Consider the following 22,554-nt stretch of genomic DNA (forward strand, 5'->3'; position numbering starts at 1 on the left):
TACACTGTACATCTAGTATCCTAGGTGCTGAATTCTGGAAGAAATATATTCATTATGATTTGAAACACACGGTTACATAGAACAATATCCTGGATATCCAATTTGGATACCAGAAAACCAGAATATTCATGCAGGGATTTGGTATTCAGCTTGTTTTGTATTATGAGGCAGAAGAGTCATCTTGAATTATAGGAAGAAGATCGATGGATTGTTCCAACGGTAGAACATCTGTTAGACATCCTAAAGAATATTGACCACCACGGACTTTCATATCAGCTGTAGGGATGAGGAATCTTTAGCCCTCCAGCTTCTGTTGAACTACACATCCCAGCATTCCTTGTAAATGTTTTAGCATGGCCAAATAGCAAAATGGTAGCAGGGCATGCTGGGATGTATAGTTTAACAACAGCGGGAGGGTCACTTGTTCCCCATCCCTGGCCTGAAGGCTTCAAGAATACTGACAATGAAACCAAGCTACTGGGGTGGATCAGATGTAACATGTACAGAGATTTAGATTTGGGTGGGTGATGTTCAAACTGAAATCTGAATTGCTGTCCAACATCTGTGGGCTACATGCAAAAGCAGCCAGTATTTACCCTGCACAGAATAGATACAAATTAATTTGATCCCTTATGCATAGCAACATAGCTTGTTCCAGATACAACAGTTACTTTGTTTTTTACCTTCAAACCTGTACCTGCCCTGTATGGGGACACAACCACACACACATTTGGTGTCAGTACTCATAAATCAACTCAGCCGCAGAACAAGGTCTTTGACACCAACTTGTGCGTACTTCTAGTAGATATTCTACAAAACTGGAAAAACTAGAATGTATAATTAAAAAAATGGTAGACACTCCCTAAAGTGGTATATACCTGGGTACACATTGGAGACAAAGTGGGTCTATATATATTTTTAAACCCAGTTAAAATGCTGCCATATTATATTAGAATTTTGTATGTCCAAACATACAGTACATGTTGGAATTTCTAAAATATAATAAATTATTATTATTTATTTATTTTCATTTTCAATTTGTTGGACCTGTCTCAGATATCATTTGTTATTTTCTAGGCTTTAGTATAGCAATATATTTTTGCTAAATATCTTCATGACATCTATTATATGGTATTAAAGACCAAATAGTGATATCAAATCTAAATCTAGGGGCTGGATTAAAAGATACAAGCAAAATGCATTCAAAGCAGTTGTGCAAAAATATGCCACTATCACCTGGTTTTGTTATGGAGACACCCCCGGTTGGAAATCCCAGAGACTGTGTACATTTACTAAGATGGGCGTTCTATTGAAGATGGGATGTCGCCACAGGCAACCAGATTCTACTTATTTATTTAGCGCCTTCTAGAAAATAAACGATACTATCCAATTGGTTGCTATGGGCAACATCATCAATAGAACTCCCATGTAGTAATACAGCATGGCTGCAGGAAGTAACCTTTGTTCCAAAATAATGCCACGTCCATTAACTCTGTACCATTATATAGGGCTCGCTTATCCCACTAATAAAAGCAAATGTTTACCTTATTTTAAAAAGACAAGCTACCTGTAATCATCTTACTAATCAAAACTACTTCTAAGTGTCTGTTCTAGGTAAAGCAGACTGCAAAGGACAGCAAATGGGCATCCATATTCAGACACAGTGGGGGGTATTCAGTATGGGATTCCGACTGTCGGAAACTCCCAACAGTCAGAATCCCAGGCAGCTTTTGCTTCTCTCGACTGGAACTCGACTGTTAGTACTCAAAAGTACAGACAGTCCAGTGTCAAAGTCTGTGGCTTTGGGAAAACGGCAGCAGACTGTCAAAAAACGGCCGTGAAATAAACAATCCACGGACGTTTCCGACAAAACATATCCGACTTGTTTTAAAGTCGGATCGGTGTAGTCATAAACTGCTTTCAATGTGCTCAGCATTGAATAGCCGAGATCAGCTATTTCCGCCGGTGGAAATAGTGGCTGGGACTGAATACCCCCCAGTACCTCTGAACACCTGGAAAAACAAAGACACAATATGGAGGTTAACATGGTCACAGCGAGATATACAGTCTTAAGCAGGGTACAAACTCGGCAATCTCATTAACGATATGCACAATACTTATATAGTTAATTATAGATCGTGAACATCAGTCAGTGGGTACGCTCAATTTTGTTAACGATCCTCACTCCAGGACACCGCTAACTACACTCCCTGTTGTATGTACAGGCAGCTCAATCTGACAAGGTCATCAGCAACTGCATGTACATAGCGGGGGGAAGCGGCATCACTGACCGATAATCAAGAACGCTATCCGTTAGTGTGCATGCACTACATTGTTCTACCGCGGCACCGCTGATATGCCGCAGGGATCACTAAGGGTGTACCCAGCTAAACTGTAATACAGGCCACTTCCGGACGTGTAACTTTTACGAATGCAACAAAAAGCAGGATTACTGTAAGTGCATCATGCAATAAATGATGACTCTAAAATGCGGTGACCGGAGTAGGGCGTTACTGCAAGGAACAATTTACACAGATTAAACAGTCTATGTAATTGATGACTAAATCAGTCTGTTTGGAGGTAGTCCCCCTATCTTGGCCATAGAAGCAGTGATAGCAACAGATATAGCGCACTTACCATGAGACTAGGAGGACTGCTTCAGCTTTAAACTTCGTTAAGTAAGACAAGTAAAAAGCAATATAGCACTCCCTTATTGGGCTTTAAACCCTTAAAAACACAAGAGAACTTAAAATTGTGTTAGTAACTATTGCTGTTGTGGAACAGACACTATACTGCAGTTGTCAAAGGTTCCTTCTTTTGATGGCTGGAAGTGTAGAGGAAACATACACCACAGTATTCCATGGGAACGGTCCTCACCAGCTCTTGGCGTCCTTTGTTCAGTACTGGTAGAATCACAACTGGCTGTCTCAGTCCCAAGACGTTCATGGAAGAGAACTGTTGGGCATTACGACCAGACAAGACCTAGAAGAGGGGTGTGAGGAGTAAGACAGCCGTGACTCCACCACTCATGATCAAAGGATGCCAGGAGAACCATCGATGATGAGAACGGAACACTAGGGAAAGGCTGAGTATACTTATATGCAAAATCAATGCTTGGCGCATTTGCAGAGATACCATTTTGATGTCAATTCAAGCTAGTTCGCTACTGTAACTTTTGCGATTTCATAAAAACTAGACAAAAGCATGTGTGTGTCACCCGCAGAAGAGTATCCAAGTTCAACAGTGCATCTCAGGTGTTTCCCTATCAAGTGGTGCAGATGTCCAAGACTCAACATCCCCTTTAAAGTTGGAAAGAAATGCGTTTTTAGAAGTATCAAAGAGTGCAAAAATTTGGAATCAACGGAGCATCAAACCAAAAAAGGGGATCACTTGACCCTGAAAACATCACGATTGCGAGGGAAGGCTCAACTGATGTAGATAAACTTGGAGACCAATATTGGGGATCCAGAAGAGAACTGCATCCCGGTTTATACAAATAAAGCTATCTTTACAATCTGGCTGGTTGGAACGAAAATCTGGTAATGTCAAAATGCACAAACGGTCTATATTCCAGTGTTTGAGAGCACAGGTCTCCTACTCATATGCCTACATTCATTACCAGATTTTTGTTCTCGCCAGATTGATGGGAGATAAATCTTTAGGTGTGTACCCAGTGTGTATAGTATGTAGTACCCAGCTTAACTGATTATGGGGCTCATTTATCACCGTGTATCAATGAGAAATGGTGCCCTAGCCAATCTCGTCCGTTCATGTTTTTGAAAAACTACAGTACAGAGCGGATTGGCTGAAGCACCATTAACCAAACACAATGAGTTTTACCAGTCACAAGTTCGATCACTCATTGATAAATGATTTTTACAGGAAAGACTTAACTGGAGATTCACAGATAGCCTCTATGTCCAAGAAACAGAGGTCCCATTAGGGATAACCTGGAGTATCTCAGACCATACCACAGGCTGTGACATCCTGCACTGCTGAGATTACATTTCATTTCAATTACACTCTCCCTACATCAAGCAGATTGTTTCCTTTCGGCGTGGATAATTTGCCCTTAATTGCACCAACACCAAAGTTTCAAGCCGAGCTCGGAAGGGTTAAGCTGCTCTGCAGGTCAGCATGTGATCCCAGCAGGGAGAGATTTAAAAAGCAGCCTTTATTTTGCTTAACAACCTAGTTTATATCCAGACCTTTTCTCAATCAGGCCTGATCCTTCACAGCTAGGAGCCATTTCAATCATTTACTTAGGATGTCTGTGCTGGAGAACAAACGTTCTTGCAGATGAGCTTGCCAGACCTGTGTGTACTTTACAGTCTAAGAGTCCTCATTGTTCTCCGTGTAACCTGAGCCCTTAATATGGAAACCAGGGCACCACAAGAAGGGGATATAGAGAGGAAAAGATCAATATGTGCACTTTTACAGGCAATAAGCTGCACAGTCAGGGTACGGCTATAATATCTATACAGATGCGTCCTCCGATATTCAGCATTAGTACGCCACGCAGCGCGAGATACCGGATGTGAGTGAGCCGCCAGGTCATGGGCAACTCTAGCATCTCTTTTTGCAGAAAAACAGATCTTAAACGCAAAGGTGATGTATCTAGGAGGCCCAGGGAGACTGCTCATTAATCTTATATAGGACACGTATATCCGTGTGCGACTGAGTCTGAGTACGGAGCAGAACGGAATTTGTGTTGGAAAAAGTGGAGTCTTCTTAATTGTAGCCCTTCGTGCAAAGATTAACCCTTTCAGGTCCAAAGTCTAGTCCGGCTCAACAGCCCTAGCGCTAGTAGCAGATCCAATGGTGAGAATATTACAATTAAGTTAAACCAGACTGTTTGAATGGCAAAGAAAAAAAAAACTTGGACAGCAAAGGTGTTAAACACAATGAGATTTTGGGGGGTATTCAATTAGTGACCATATTTCCATAAGTCGGAAATATCGCCACTTTTCACCGATAACAGATTGTTACATTTGACCTATTCATTCTTTCCAACTGTTGGCAGTTGGTGAAAACGGACTGCGGATTGGCGACAATGGCTACAAATTCGACAATATAGTACCCATTTTTTGCCAATGCAGATTCAGCTATTAAAAAAGTAAAATGTGCATTTGCGAAAACGGCCACTAAATTGTCGATTTTGCTGCTGCATTGAATAAGTGTGTGCCAACATTTCCGCCTGTTGAAAATATTGGCAAACATCGATTACCCCCTTTTGACTATGTGATTTCCCGTGAACTCCTCGAAGCGGATATTAATTACCATATTTACTTGAGATTTTGACTATGGCTGATTATGAATATACACACAATACTAGTGGTTTGCCTGTACAGTCTATTTTTCATGCACTGCCGATCCGACAGGGTCAAGCATCGGCACTGCAAGCTTTATTCACACTGTGCGGTTTGTGCTAACTTTTTTCCGATTCTGACGATATAGCGGTCATCCAAAAATCCTTAAATTAGGTTTGCTCTATTCCCAAATGATCGAGATTAGAAGGATCAATAAAGATACACAGATAGCGGCTTCTCAAATTAATCATCTTATTGAGGAATTTGTAGCCACTGGCATTCATTCTCTTAAGAATTTGCATGCACCATGTTTATTTGTTAAGAAAAAAGATTTATAAATCAAACATAGGTATGTCCCTGGGTCAATCAACACAGCATTACATAATGTTATATCTACGGATATTAATCCCAACTCCAAGAGATTTTGGGCCATTGGTTAAAACTGAAGGGGAGTTAATGATACTGAATAGATGCCATTTTATTCAAGCGCTAAGAACCTTAAGGACTTGTTAAAACAGGGGTGTATTCAATCACAGCCGCTAATTCCACCTGCGTAAATAGCGGCCGTCCGACAGCATTGAAGGCAGATTACGACAAAACAAGTCAGACTTTAGCACGGAGTGTGATCTGTTTTCTCAGAAACGGCCGCAGAGTTTCAAATTCAAGGCCGTTTTTACAACAATCCGGGCCGTTTTCACCGACACAACCACTTCCCGACACTCGACGGACGGAACATTGAATTCCAACTGTTGAGCTGAGTGAAAACGGCCCGGGATTCCGAATGTCGGAACGTTCCAACAGTCGGAATCCTAGATTGAATACCCCCATAATGTAAGCTTAAAAAAAACTTTTTGGCCAATAAAAAATGTGATTGTTTCAAATGCTCATGAGTGACCTGCTGGCTTCTTATTACAGGTGCTTTTTTTGAATCATCTGTATACAGGGAAAAGGTATCCGAGGAAAAAGAACCTAATTTGTGATAGTTCCTTCATAATATGCCAGATTCTCTGTCCGTGTGATCTTTCCTATATTAGAAAGACACAAAGAAAATGTAAAGAAAGGATGAAGGCTCATCGCTCGGCTATCTCCGTTTGTCACTAACCAGTAATCAGACAGTAATCAACTAATCAGGCCTTAAATTCCATAATTGATCATATCCCTCTAATATATTGGGGGTTGCAGAGTGACCATCCAGTTTTATTTCTTAAATAATTATTTACTGTTTGTTTAATAGGGTATATGTTGAAATACGTGAAATACATTGTATATAGTGTTAAGTCTAGCAACTTGCACCTTTACAAACCCATGTAGTACCTCTTCCTGCCTGGGGTGTCGCTGTCTGCTTTGGTGCCTCTACAGTCTGGTCTGTACTGAGAGGCAGGCTCTGCTAGAAACCCCACAGCAGAGGGCATCACACGTGTAGAACCGGCCTTGTTGTATGGAGTTCTCCACTGCTGCTCTCTGATTGACAGCCGGCAGAAGGCAGCAGCGTTGAGGAAAGGCTTCTAGAAACGGGGGGCATGTTGCCCCATTTTCTAGAAGGGGAAATCCAAGTGTCTGCAGGTCACCACACATACTTCCTGTCCCAAATCTGTTGGCCAGCTGCTCAAGCAGGGGGTTGCTCAGCTAGCCTAAGTGAAACATGGCGGCCATGCCAGCTTGCAATGTCTGTAGCAGTGCCGGGATCGCAGCGACACGCAGGAGACTCCTGCATGCCTTTCCTAAAGATTGGACGGAAATTCAATGCTAATTTCATGCCGCACTGAAGTTCTGTCTATTTCTGAATCAGACCCTTAAGGTGTGTACAAACTAGGCAATAATTTGAATAATTGCGTTCATTTTGGCCCTTCTGAACGATATCGTTCAAAATATTGGCCAGTGTGTGTGCGATGAATAACGCACGCTCCCACGGTTGTTAACGAGGTTTTAGGTCATCTGTACAATGGATATGCCGTTCACAAAAAGCTGCATATTACTAGACTACCTGGAACATCGTTCAGTGTGTACGCACAATATCGTTTGTCCAGGACGCTGGAAAGGTCAAGTGAAATTTTCAAACACATCATCTAGGCTAGCAGACTACATCACAATTGTAATAAGTGCAAGTGTAACATTAGCAAAGAAATCCAAAAATAGTAAAAAAAAAAAAAAAAAACAACATTTGAAATCACAGTTAGTAATTGTATTACAAAAAGTTATACTTATGGAAACAGACAAACATAAAAACACATAAAAAGCTATTTAACTTAAAAAAAAAAAAATATGAATAAGAAAAATAAAAAAGGGAGGATAGTTCATTGCAAAAATAAAACCCAAACCACACATGTATGTCTGTGCGTAGATATTATTGCCATGAGAAACTGTACTTATAGTGCATTAGACAGTGACTCACTTCAGAAAATATCTTTGTCCTGATGGAGTTTTTGCCATCTCCCATCCCGGAGGCAGGGGGACGTCATCTGGGATTTCGAAGGAAGACTGTCGATGATGCTGGCCCGGTGGGGCGGGTCCTTGAGCAGAAACCACTCCTTGTGGCGAAAGCGCACCCGGAGAAACTGCGCCAAGCTGCAGGGAGGCTGGGGAGGAGTGAGCGCGTACGTGCTGCGGAGTCAGCGCCCCGGCAGATCCACCGTCTGTGCTGGCCTGTGAGGAGGCAAATGTGGCATTTTTGAAAAACAGCTTCTGGCGGCTCACAAAGTCATAATCCCCCCAAAATGGAGGCACCCTGTCCACCAAGATATATTCTAGGTTACTAACTTTGCAAAACTACAGATTATCCATGCAATTAGAGTGTTTATCACTTAAAGCCAAGCTAATAATCTAGAATCGTTTCATCATGCAAAACAGGACATGAGCCATCTGCGGACGGTTTGGGTCGCCAAGAACACAATTTCTCAACATTTCTTTTTTTTAACCCTTTGAGTGCCAAGTGCATTTGTCAAAATAGGTATGAAAATTGCCAAGCAAACCTTTTTATTCATCATAAAGGACCTGTGATGTTTAATTTATATAGGAAATACAAAATGTTGCGTGTAAAAAAAAAAAAAAAGGATTCGATTTGATTTTATATAACAAATGTAAGGGACGCTGGCATTTTTAGCACATATTTTGAACATCACTCAGATGTTGCCACAAGGGTTAGGGAGTTTTAACAAACTTGTAAGCAATAAAAGAAAGGTTACCGTTTAGTGTACACATAAGGATAGATCCTGTGATTAACATAACTGATCTAATTGCCACTAAGCTTTGTCGTCATGTTTCAGTTATTTCGTTGACCGGAGCGGGGCGCCGGTAAGTCGCCCTCTCCCGCCTTAAGGGAGCGCAGGGAGCCAAAATGGCCCCCGGAGCAAGATAAGGGGGAGGAGCGCTAGGCACCCTGCAGGTCAACGGCGGGAAACCCGGGGGGGGGGGGGGGGGGGGAGGCAGCAGCCGGTCCCCTTCTTGTCACCTAGGATGGAAAGGAGCCAGTTAGAAGGGACAGGGTTAATTGCAGGGGGATGTGAGCAGCAGCGGGGTTAAAAGCAGGGAGCAGAGGGACGAGCTCACTCATTCCCCAGCTAGGACGGAGACATATAAAGCTATTAACCATACTGCACCAGCATATATCTCTGCACTTATCACACAATATCTCCCATCTCGACCACTCCGCTCTGCACAAGATTTGCGTCTCTCATCTGAGCGGATCACTAGCTCCCATTCACTATTACAGGACTTTCATCGAGCTGCTCCCATCCTATGGAATGCCCTTCCATGCACAATTAGACTCTCCGCTAGCCTCCAAACTTTCAAGCGTTCCCTGAAAACTCACCTCTTCAGGCAAGCCTATCATATTTAAGTTCTACACGCATAACCCTCTGAGGCACATATGTATTATATAGCTTCCCTTCTGGACTTGTAACTTGGTGGGACTGCTATGCTATTACTGATGCCTGTCCTTGTGTTTCCCTCCTATGTCCCTATAGATTGTAAGCTTGCAGCAGGGCCCTCTAACCACCAAGTCTGTCTGTTGTTACCCAGTTTGTTTTATCACTGTTTACTATTGTAAAGCGCAACGGAATCTGCTGCGCTATATAAGAAACTGTAACGGAATCTGCTGCGCTATATAAGAAACTGCAAATAAATAATAAATAAATAAATTGGTCCAAACGAGAGCACTGAAACAGCCATGGGTTACAGACGACAGCAGATTAACCAAATTCTTGGTTCTAATCAAATACCGCTGAAAGGCGTTCTATGAAGTTAGGAGGAGTAGTAAGGATCCCCCATGCGTTATACATTAAATACTGAACTGTGTATATTGAAGACATAAGTAAAATATAGGGCACCAAGGTGTATAGGTATCAAACCTTCTAAAGAGTTACTCATAGCAACAAAGCAGCTTCTAAATAGCATCAAGTACATTCTATATCATGATAAATGGAAGCTGGTTGATTGCTATGGACAACTTCAAAACGCTTAAGACCAACTAATACATCTCCCTAAAAATACCTTAAAACAGCAGTCAAAATATGCCTGGAGAGAAAAGCCATGTATAAAAACAAATTGCTCAAGCCAGAGTCATTACTGGACTGTGGGTTAACTGTATGAAGCTTGGAGTAGGGGTATCTATCCCCATAAAGAACATGGCGGAAGATGTATTAAGCCTGAACAAGAGATAAATGCAAGGGTGATCAAGAGAGAAACGTCCAGCCAATCACCTGCAAAGTCAGTAAGGAGCTGATTGGCTGGACGTTTCTCTCTCTTTATCACCCTCTTGTTAAGACTTAATACATCCGCCCCTCTATTTGCAAGGTGATAACGCACCAGCCAATCAGCCGCTGTCAATTTACATATTGGAGCGGATTGGCTGGTGCATTATCACCTTGCACATAACTACCTTTATGGTGTTAGATACCACTATTCCAAGCTTGTCAAGTGCAAAGACCACCATAATAACAAATACACAGCCAGTGGTGTATCTATAATGGGCGCCTGGTGTGGTGCCCACAGTCTGCACCCAGGACAGACACCTGAAAACTCCCCTATTCTTGATACCAGCGGCACAATCTTTCTTGTGGTGTCTTCAGAAGCACGGCACCAGAACAAGAGAGACCAAAGGCTATGGTACTAAGCCAGATAAAACTTGCCAATGTCAAAAGTAGGCGTCCAATTTGCACTACCTATAAAGAAAATGGTAACTGAAGGTAAGAGATCCAGTTTCCCAATATGATACATTTTTAAAGCCAAAAATAATTGTAAGTTTCACCCTCTACCTGCTTATAGGCTCCCTCTTTCACATTACACGGCCTACTTGAAGACCACCCATGTATGGCCCCCTCCCACTGCCACTAAAACCCTGATACTCTTGTGATAACCCAGGTCATAGAGGAAAAAAAAAAAAAGAGAGGACCCCCCCTCCTTTCTGGGTAGCTACCATAGTTGACCCCAGGAAGTACCAGGGAAAGGCTCAGTGTAAATGGGTAACCCGGTTCATCCGACCAGTGTCCTACTTAAAGCATGGGGAGAGTTGGAGTTCATAGCGCTTGGCAGAAGACCAACCAAATGTGACCGACCCAGGAATAACGAGAGTTGGAGCTGCCCTGGATTTAAACAGTTTTCCTAATCTCAGGTCAGACCCAGGATTTTGGTGGAAAAGGGGTATTATTGAAAACTTCTGCAAGCCACTTATTTGAGACCCACTGAATTGGATAACATCGATATGGTTGGATGGTTACGAGAGTCCAATACAAGAGTTTCTCCAACATCTTATCTAGTTAGAAAAAAACAGTTCACCAAGATACATATGCAAATGTTCTGCACTTGTGGCGGTGACAATGCATTAACACTTTTAGCATACTGGTTCTCACCAATTGTAGACCACGTCCAAAGTACAAAAGTCTTTACCAGCCAACAGCAACACTTTACTCATTAACCTCGCTCGTGCAAGTATAAGAACATGTCTACAGAAGCAAGTGTAGACGATCTCGGGTTTTCGTATCACTAACTGAACACGATATTTACTTAAAGAAAACTACTGCACTTCAAGAAATCTACTAATAAAAACCATTCATAAATATACGTTGTCAAAGGTTCCAAAACAACTTAATGGAGCTGGGAGATGGTTGATATACTGTGCAGCCAACAATTCTATACTGTCATCTGTAGATGAAGACCACCGCAATTAATCAAATCGGTGAGGAGGGACTGATTAACCATCATCTTGTATTTACAGAGTCCTAAAATGTGGTCATTCTACCCAATGACGAACAAGCAGTAACCGATTTCACGGTGTCAGTGTTGCGCAACACGTGTGGACATGTAAGTATCGTCTACTGCAAAGGTTCTCAAACTCAGTCCTCAGGACCCCACGTATTGTAGGTCTCCTCACAGGATCACAAGTGAAATAATTAGCTTCACCTGTGGATCTTTTAAAATGTGGCAATGAGTAATGACTGCACCTGCCAGGTGACCTGGAATACGTGAGCTGTGTGGGGTCCTGAGGACAGAGTTTGAGAACCCCTGCTCCACTGGCTTCCCTATAAATATATGGCAGCAATGCAAGTCGGTATGTGGTTACTGGGTAGAGTCTAGACAAGGTCTAGATTGACCACTTATGGTCAACAGTTTGAAATAGTAGATATACCCAAGGTCAACATGCAGACACAAGCTTATGGTCAACATGAGTTTTTTGTGTCTTTTGTTTGTTAGGTTTTTTTGTTAGGTGTTGTTTTCATACTTTACTATCCAAGTGGGCACACAGTGGGAATATAGTAGTGTGCCCAGTGCAGCAAGCCATGGGCGAGGTCAAGGTTCCCTTGTACAGTGTCCACATTGACACCAAAAAACTGTGAAAAACTCATGTCAACCTTATTTATGTCGACCATAAGTTTGTGTTGACCCGTTGTCAATGTCGTCCTTGGGTATGTCGACCATTTTTAAGGTGTCGACCTAGTCACTGTCAACAATTAGTGGTCGACCTAGACATAGTCTTCCATTTATACCGGAATAACTATACAAGTCAAGTCCTCCAATTAAGTGTACTTCATTATGAGACCAATAAAACAGGACCTTCGGCGGTTTTGCCTGCATTAATACTAGGTCAAGGAAACATCCATCTGCAAAGACATTTCTGTAGTTCCTTTTTTATTGGGAAAAGGTTACAAAAGGCAACCGTTTAACTACAATAAATCCCTGATGACTACACAATTTAAAAATAAATAAATAAATTATATAAAATAATTTTTTTATATTTCATATAAATATATTATCCTCAATTTTAATACTTTTTTTGTAGTAAAAGTCCAGCCTGCAAAATCTCCCTAAAGGCCCATACACACTGGGCGACTGAGCTGAAAGCCACTCAAAACAGCATGTTTGAGCGGCTTTCAGCTCAAAGCCACCCAGTGTCTATGCCCCAGCGGTGAGCGGTGCTGCGCGCTCCTACATCATCGCCGGGAAAGCTGCTCATCTGCTGGTAATACCAGCAGATGAGCGGCGTTGAGGACGACTTTGCGTAGCTCTGCGCTATGCAACGCGGTCCTCCCCCCTCCGTCGGTGCCGGGAAGGAGGAAAGCTGCTCAGTGTGTATGCACGGAGCAGCTTTCCCCGCAGCGGTGAGTGACATCATCGCTGTCCATACACGCTGGGCATAGTCGCCCAGTGTGTATGGACCTTAAGTTTTGTTTCCCTAAGTTTTGAGTGTTTCATTGAAATGGGGATATTAAAGTGTTTTTCCACTGCACCCATTGGGACACATCAATTGTTGCTCCATTAGAGCACATGCTGCAAAAAAAAAATTGGAGCTGCCACCTGAATAGCTGAATATCGCTCGTCTAATGCGACATGCGGTTGACGCTCTGATACAATTGAATCACCCTCAAAGTAACCGTTGAATGCCCTTGTGCCACAGTGACAAAGTACACATGGAGAACACTGAAGACCATTACTAATCTCGGAGAAGTAGGTGACCCAAACTAGTGTAGGATGCATCAATGCCATACATCCTGCCCCTATGCATACCGGCGTTTAACGCCAATCTGTAGCGATTACTTACCTACAGAGACAGCTCTTGATATAGAGCTGTCCCAGCTTAATACTAGGTTCCCGAATATATGACCTGAAAGTCCTACTGCACATACACAAGCCATGAAGGGGCAGAGAGGATCGCTCTATGGGGATTTACGGCATAGAGAAGCCGGTAGGCTTTGCTGTATAATGATACATCTCCCCCACCCAAAGACCAAGAATGATATAGACAAGAATCTAGATTTCTCATCAACACAATTGCACAAGTACAGCTTTCCCAGATGGGTAGCTAGGACAGGGGCCCCTCTCTACAAAACATTGCAGTATTATTCAGGATGGCAAAGGTGCATCAGATACCTCTTTCACAACAGAAGCAAATTACCGGGTTAAAGATTTCCAACCTGGGATTTTGCTGATAAACCCGGGTTTTTCTTTGGTGCAAAAAGGTGAATACGGGTCTTAAATCCTGGCAATCTGACCCTGCTCTTGTCCAGGATCCCAGTACCAGGATATAAGACCTATGTTGACCCTTTTACATCACAGGTTTTTCAGCAAATTCCCAGGTTGAAAAGCTTTAATAATTTGCGGGTGGTGTGAATTGGGGATAGGCTGCACCCGGCAAAATGACCCGGCACTCAAAAATGCCGGATAACTGCCGGGTGGCCAGGTACAATGACCTCTCAACAGACGGGACTAAATTGGAGTTAGTTTGAAGAACTATATTGGAAAAAAAAACAACCAAAGCTGATCATGAACCCCATCCCATCCATCAAGCATGGGGAGGTTTGGTGGTGGCCCCCACCCACAGAACCAGGAATAACACGATCTGTGAATCCACATTTATGCCTGGGTATTTTACAGACAATTATTAGGCCATTTGACTGCAAACTAGAACTCCGCATTAGTCACAAAACAGGGAAATTAAATCAAAACACACAGCAAAATCAACTGTAGGGTATGTGTCATAGGGTGGACTGTTATGTAGACAGTCATTAGGTCAACAAATTAAAAAAGGTAGACATGGCTTAGGTCAACAGGGTTGAACAGGCAACACAAGCGATAGGTCGACATGGAAAATGTTGCCCTGAGTTTATGAGTTTTTGGGTCTATGTTGGCTTGTGTCGACATGGACACATATGTATACCGCTACGCTTGGCACACTATTATTATATTCTCTCTCTATGTCCACCCGTTCTAGAAAGAAAACGTGAAAAACTCATGTCAACCTTTCCCATGTCGACATATTGTAGGTGTCAACCTTTTAACCACTTCGACCCAAGTTATGTTGACCTCTTTCAGGTGTTGACTAATTGACTATCAACTGCATACCCAACTGAAAGGTTGAAAAAGAGAGGACTGAGGGGCAGACGTATAAAATCTTGGAGAGATATAACATACCAACCAATCAGCTACTAACTTCCATTTTCCAGAATGAAAAACGACAGCTGATTGGAAAGTGATAAAGTAGTAACCAAAGTTAGAAATGTCTTACCCTCAATGTTCTGGAATGGCCAAGACAAAGTCCAGACTACAACCACACTGACATGCTGCAGCAGGGCATTAGGCACATTGTAATGCACCGTGGCGATTACCACCATGCAAAATGGAACCCCCCCCTCTTATGCTCCCTAGGGTGCACCCGCTGGCTCTCAGATGAGCAGATGCTGGCAAAAGCAGTCACAATGTTAACAATTCTGATGTTGGAAAGGGTTTTATTTTTATTTTTTACGACTATTAAAAGAAAAAACTGTTTTCTTTCATCAAATTAACAAAAAATGACAATTTAATCAACAGAAGCAGCAATATAATTAAAGAGATCTTACGTTCACGTGACGATCGATACTAGTTACCAAGTACTCCCTCCAAAAGCTGTCTAGTGTCAACACTGGGACTTCTGTCCGCGAGGTGTAGGAGAATCTCACCTGCATCTCCAACAACTTCCATCCCAGTATACATATAGATATGGTATAACCTGCCTCAACGGTCTTTCCCCATCTCCATGGACTGCACCAGTCTGGTCAATAGAACGCCCTAAGGGACATGGATTATTCCATGTAATGCGGCTTGCCAATTAATTATCCTGCCAATTGGCAATACAGGGAACAGCGTGGCCAGCGGAGGCCTACAAGTTATGCCAACATGGCAGAAATCTTACATTGTTGATATGTCAATATTTCTCTATATAAGGCTATAAGCCCAACTCAAAACGTACTATCAACACGGATGACTGTCAGCATGCATGTCAACATTGTGTATGCAGTTATGACATTCATGTCAACATGTTTTTGTAAAGGATACCAGTGTACATACAGTCAGATGTGGAGATTCTATGGGTCTACAATTAACGGTGCTACTTTTCATCCGTAAAAAAAACATGCTATTACCACAATTATCGGGCTATCCAATTATAGTCCTTTATGTTTCTCTTTGGGCGGGAAAAAAAAAAAGAAGCCGGCGCTAACAAATGGAATCTAGAAAGTAGTTTCCACACTTGAGGGGGTATTCAATATGGAATTACGACTGTCGGAAACGTCCCGACAGTTGGAATCCCGGGCTGTTTTCCTTTTATCTGACAGTAACAACAGGAATTCAATGTTTCCGGCTGTCGTGTGTCGGAAAGTCTGAGGATAGACGGAAATAGCCACGGATTGTCGAAAAATGGCCGTGGCAGGATGCAAGTTACCTCTTAATTACATGCAGAATACTAACAACCAGGTCTATGGCTTTTACACTGTTATCCCTGTGACAATAATGCATAGACACAGAAACTCAAAGGGGGAGATGTATTAAGTCTCGGAAAAAGTGACCAACTGGAGAAATTCAAATAAATATGGAGGACTATAAAATGGTGCTGGCTACCAACACACTCAGTTTTTTGTGAGAGGCTTCCCCCCTCCATGAACCACACTGACCTTTTAGTAAGGCCCTACGTTCACATAGCGGTTTCTTGAAAGGATGGATACAGTCACTTCAACACCACAATTTCGATATCCTGAATGTCACTCCTTTTTCCAAATATATGAATACTGACCTCTATAGTAGGCCCCATTTTTCACATAAGAGTTTCTTTAGAGCAGGCATGTCCAAACGATGGCCCTCTAGCTGTTGTCCCATCATGCCTTGCTATTACAGAATGCTAATATTATGGCAAGGCATGCTGGGATGTGTAGTTTCACAACATCTGGAGGGACACAGTTTGGACATGCCTACTTTAGAGGTTACCACTCCTCACCCTCGATCGTCACCCAGACAAGGAATAAGGTCCTCCTTCACCAGTCACTTTTACACAAAAACTCACCTCTACGTGAGGCCCTATGTACCTCAATAGGTTATCTTTACTGCTCCTGGTATGAATTCTTGGGTTCCCATCATGGCGGAACAGTAAAGATACCTTTCAAGGCACATAGGGCCTCACCTAGAGGTGAGTTTTTGTGCAAAAGTGACTCTGGTGAAGGAGGACTGTGAAATGCTGGCAGAACTCTGCCCTGTGACCTTTAAAATAAAATAAAAAAGGGGAATCTGTTTAACTAGCATCCTGCACATTGCTTTGCTCGCAGCTCATTAACACCCACCCCATATATCTGTACTTTTAAGTTCCAAATTCCTTGCCCATATCCCACTTGTATTACACAACATTGTTTGTAGACAACATCTATTCGTAGTGGTCTGCTTAAACATAAGCCCCATTTTGGTTTTAAGGTCCAAGTTTAAAACCAGAAAAGCAAGACCCAGCTTATTAAAAAGTTGGAGCAAATTTAAAGATCCCGTGTTCTTGTAAAAAAACATTTTCATCAAGGTGTTTTTCTTGCAAAGTAAAACGATTCAGGAGTTGGTCACTGCACACTGACATATTTGTGTGAGAGTCTGTCCCTCACCAAGAGTCACCGACCAATAAAAAGCTGCTAATCTACTACCAGATATTTGTAAAAAAAAAGAAAAATGTCCATCAAAGTTTTAATTTATATCTGTGTGTTATAGCGCTGTGACTTCCAGAGTGCTCATAATGGCATTTTCTAGAAAACAAGTAGATTCTAGAACTAAGTACACAGAACGATGGCTCAACAATGAGCAAAGGAATATAAAAAGATCTAGAATAATAAAATATTTGGCCTCTTCCTTCTCTGTATAAGAGATATTGGGTGGGTCTTCATTTGCAAAAGAGGCGAGACATTAACTAAATAAAGTGCATCATTTAAAAGCTAATTGTTCCTCCTAATTACAGGTCTGTACAATGTCAGTTATGACAGATCTTGATTCGTCATCAACTGTGTCACTCGCAGCTTCTAGTAAAATATTCAGCACACGGTAGCTGCTCTGGTGCAAGGGATATTCAATGTTATCCTAACGATTATATCGGGAATATGTGGAAATACAGAATCATTTTCATCTACACAGCAGGATAACCGAACCCTTGTGTTCACTAACGTACCTTTAAAACCTATTCTGAAGGGGAAGATTCATCATCTTCGATCACTTTGCTCAGTGTAGAAATAAAAACTTACAGTCTCCTATGTAACAGAAAGGCCCTGTACAGATTAGTGGACTTTGGGGGTGTATTCAATCCTGGTTCCTGACAGCCGTGAACCTGGCCCATTTTAATTTTGCGTGACCGCATATCGGCAGGTGGGATTCAGTGTCCCGCCTGCCGATTGGCGAAAAGGGGGGGTGGCCGCGTAAACGGTGGTGGATTGGTGAGATACGGCCGGGATCGCAACAATCCATGCCCGTTCTGTCGATCTGCCTAATGGTAAGATATATGGGTGGTAAGATCTGGTTATGAAAGCAAAGCCACATGCTAGATGACTTTTAGGGGAGTATATATCAAAGTTTAAAAGAGATCATGGAGTATATTCAATTGATGTCAAAACTGCTGTCTTTCTGAAAAGATGACAGTTTTGAACATGAATAAGTCGGAAGGGGTTCCGATTTTTCAATGCTAGTTTAAAAGTTGCGACCTGCCGAAAACCAGGTGGATTGACGGAATAGCCGCTAATCCACCTGCTTTTGACGGAAACACACTGGAAGGTTTTGGCCATGCTTCCGGCAATCTCAATCCGACATGAAAAGTTGTCGGATTGAGGCAGGGAGGACGGCGCCAGGTGACCAGCAGCAGCTTACACGGTACTGAACTCCTGTCCCCCACCTCCCGTATCCACCCACATGTCACGCGTCGCCGCCGGGTCGATTGAGAGCAGCTAACCCGGTTTCCACGCTAGATGGGTGAGCATCAATCAGCGGCGAAATCCAACATCTGGATTTGGCGCTGCATTGAATAAATCGATGACGGATCCATTCCGTCAAAATAATTTTAGAATGGATCCAGCATCCATTGAATATACCCCCACATTGTGAAAGATAAAGTACTAGCCAATCAGCTCCATAAGGTGCGTACACACGGGGCAATATGATCGCTGGCAATATATTGCTCAGCAATCATATTGCCCCATGTCCCGTTTTCATCTGCGATCAGAGATGGTCGCAGATGAAAATTTAAACACTGCTGGGTGAAGAGGCAGGGGATGTCGCTGGTCGGAGGAGCATGCTCCACCGACCAGCGACTATTCAGGGGCTGAAAACGGGAGCGCGCACCTGGCGATTTATCGCTGGTGCACACTCCAATCACTGGCAATATGGTCGCTCAGCGACCATATTCCCAGCGATTTCAGCCCCTATCGCCTCCGTGTGTACACAGCATTACACTCAACTCACCTACAATTTTCCTGTGATTGTGGCGATCAATCGCAAGAAGAGCTGAAATTGCAGGTGAATGACTTGCAGGTTGCACAAGCAATGTCTTGGAATCGGATTGGCTAGTACTTTATCTCTCACAGAGCTTTGATAAATATCAAATAAATCCAATTATTATTAAAAGGTTAACACAGACATCATCTTCATAGGCATAATAAAGGCATTAGAACATTTTAGGTTGCAAAATGCTGAGATTTCACATGAGCCTTTTTATTAATTCACTTTTATTATTGCAAAAATAAAAAAAATGGTTAATAGTTGCCCGTGTGATCCACAAACGTGGGAGAAAACCATTATCTCATACGGCATACGGTCACTATTTAGGTCGACCACTGATGGTCGTCAGGCCTTCGGTCGATGCGGCTGGAAGGTCGACAGTCAAAGGTTGACATTAGTTTTTCACATTTTTTTTTTTGCCGACAGACTGCATTTCATGCCCTACCATGCACTACGGCGTGGCGGAAGAATAAAATATTGTTCCAAGCACAACAGCGCACCGTGCCAAGCGAGGGGATGCGGTACACTCTGGCTGTGTCCATGTTGACATTCGCGACAAAAAAACGTGAAAAACTAATGTCGACCATTTGTCTGTCAACCTTCCCATTGCTCGACCTAGACCTTCCAGCCCTATCAACCTTCAGCAGTCGACCCAATGACCCATACCCATCTTAAAACAGGGGGAGAGAAGGTGGTTGGTTGAAAAAGTACAAAAGAAGGGTCTGAACTTAACCAACATAAAACTACAGGTCCATAAAAAAAAAACAAAATGTAAATATAAAAACGCAATTTCAGCCCCAACTTCTCACAGGAAAGTTCTGTGCTGGGTGTAAAAAAAATAAATAAATAAATAAATCAAAGTAACTTTGGGAAGTAATTGAAAACAATCACCTCAAGTACACTAATGGTCATTTGAAAGCCATGAATGGATATGGAAATTTCCACTCACAGATTAAAAGTTGTATTTAACCATGAGAAAAAAAAAAAGTATTAACAAATGCCGAGTGCATTGACAAATCACAGATTTGCCTTTTGTAGCACAGAGAAGCCTGGGTGGCCATGGCAGATGAAGGGTTGTGTTGATGGTCTAGTTGGGGGAAGGGGATGTTTCCTCTGCCGCCGCCTCCTCCTCCATCCACAAACTCTAGACAGCATTGAACAGTTTTACGTGCACATAAGAGGGTGGTCTCAATAGAACACCATATATAAACTGCTGCCACTGCAGACACTCTATAATACAGAGTTTTCGATTTAATAAAAAAATATATAAATTTAAAAGTTTCCTTTTAGTCCATTGATGATGACAATTCGGACTATTATCCTGGACACATTCCTATACTTCCATGTGCTTTTAAATGGCGAGCCCCTCCCCCCTCCCCCCCCCCCCCTGATCCACCCTGAGGCCAACATTGGGAAAACCAGCCGCCAGCAATGATCCTTTGCAAAACAATTGCAAGATTTTTTTTTCATTACTAGTAAGTAACCCCCCCCTTTATATAGGAAACTTACTTAGCAGATGATAGACTGATACAAACAGCAAACTGAAATAAACTTTTTTTTTTACCAACAGGTTGTACAATAAAGTTTACAAAAACAAACAAAAAAGGAGCAAATACGGGTTCTGCCAAAAACAAACAAAAAGTTCTGCTCCGTTATTTATTATTTCAACGTTATTTATTTATTTTTGCGCTAACTGAACATCAAAAAATAAAAAAAATAGTACACATTGTAACAGAACCCAACCATGGACTCCCTCACCCTCCTAGCCCTGCACTCCTTGCACAGTAAGCCCAGGAGAGTCTCTGCAGTGTATTTCAGTTGAAACCCCCCCTGAAGTTAAGCATGTAAAAAGTTGCAGGGAGCACTTTGCATTTGTTTGCAGAGTTTGGATAGTCAGGAACTGGAGCTTCCCAGGTCAGGAAACAACAGCCGGGTGTGCACACATGAAAGAGCTGTTGGGAAAACACTGATTTTCTGTAGCCAGAGGTGAAATGTACACAAGCTGCAGCCCTCTCCCTCCCTCCCTCCAGCAGAGCCTGCTCTCCTGATTCCAGCTGATACCCCTGCCCTATCCAGTGTGTGGCTATGGAACTACTCCACAAGAGGAAAAAGAAAACAAAAACTCCTACAGTATATAGTAATTAATAAGTAAGTTATTAAACACACACAAGGGCCGCTGCACAGCAGGTCTGTCCGCAGGACTGGCTGGCACCCCAGGGGTTAAGTCTCCCAGGCTGGGCTGACAGATCAGAGGCAGCTAAGGAACAGCCATATAAAGCTATTAATAAATGACTTCCAGATCACCATTACTACACAGGGCCCACAGTAAAAAACCAGTGCACTCTCCCCCCACCCTGCCTATGTGGGAGTTTACAGGACTCTACATGCAAACTTCTCCACCCCCCACCACACTGCCCTCAGCTAGAAGTTGGAGAAGCTGCATTGGCCCAAGAGAAATGGATGGATTGCAGGTTGTTGTTGCAGACACTTCACAGCAGTGTAGCAGGAGGTTCAAGGAATACAAATGATTACAAAAGCAACAAAGTGGCTGTATACTGGGGCTGAAATGCTATATTACACACCTAGCAACATAGGGGCTGCATTATATATATATATATATATATATATATATATATATATATATATATATATATATATATATATTAGCAATACTATATATGATACACACCTAGCACTATACAGTGTATACATCCTGGACATGCAGCCCCCTCCTGGGGTAGCACTCAGGTACAAGGGGGGGATCTAGGTGCCTTCTGTATAGGAATGTATCAGGGACATGAACTGATACAATGTATCCCTGCAGAGTGATCGCCCCTGGGAGCCCCCTGGCTAGCTAGACCCCAAGATAGGGACCATGCAGTGATTATCTAGCACCCCAACCTGCAGGGATGGGGCAATAAGTCATTGCAGTCAGTGATTTAAATGACCCCCACTCTCGGGTCGACCCCCCCTCAGCCCCGTACCTGCCGGGAGTGGGACTTGGGCTCCGGCTGCTTGAAGAATGAGTCAGGCAGCTTCCTCATCCGCATGGGCAGGGTCTGGGGTACGTTGGCGGTTTTGGGGTTCATAACCGCATTGAAGAGCGCCTCCAGGTCCGTCTCCGAGTCCCCCCGGACATGCACGATCTGATGCCCGGCCGGAGGAGGCTGCGGGGCCGGGGCGGGGGGCTGCTGCTGCTGGGGCCCGGGGTCCATGGTGGTGGGGTATGAGGGCAGTGACTGGGGAGAAGTGGGGAGGGGGGGGGGGCACAATCCCGGGGTTCGGGTCAGGCTGCGGGGCTGCCGCTCATGTCACCGGGCGTCCCGCGTCCCTATTGCCCTGCCGGTGGCTCGGCCACAGGGTGACAGTCCGCTTGGGGGCCCCCGAGGATCCGCGCCGGCGCAGGGCCCCTCTCTCAGTCCGCCTCAGCTCCCGCTCTGCAACTCGCAGCGACTAGAAGGAAACTTTCCCCGCAGCCCGCTGGGAGGAGCGCAGA

The 22,554-nt window shown here is 43.2% G+C and overlaps 1 protein-coding gene across 4 annotated transcripts in view; it reads right to left on the minus strand.

The window, feature by feature from the left end:
- Positions 1–22,530, minus strand: part of YAP1 (Yes1 associated transcriptional regulator) — a 66,733-nt gene extending 44,203 nt beyond the window's left edge. For all 4 annotated transcript variants that reach the window (XM_083170069.1, XM_083170068.1, XM_083170067.1 and 1 more), the window contains exons 1-2: positions 22,043–22,530; positions 7,702–7,952 (exon numbers count right to left, since the gene is read on the minus strand). In XM_083170069.1, the coding sequence (XP_083026195.1) occupies positions 7,702–7,952; positions 22,043–22,273 (482 nt within the window). In that variant the 5' untranslated portion in view covers positions 22,274–22,530. The remainder of the gene's footprint in view (positions 1–7,701; positions 7,953–22,042) is intronic.
- Positions 22,531–22,554: the final 24 nt, after the last annotated feature.

This window comes from Crinia signifera, chromosome 2, assembly GCF_055691185.1.
Source record: "Crinia signifera chromosome 2, ASM5569118v1, whole genome shotgun sequence".
Classification (NCBI taxonomy): domain Eukaryota; kingdom Metazoa; phylum Chordata; class Amphibia; order Anura; family Myobatrachidae; genus Crinia; species Crinia signifera.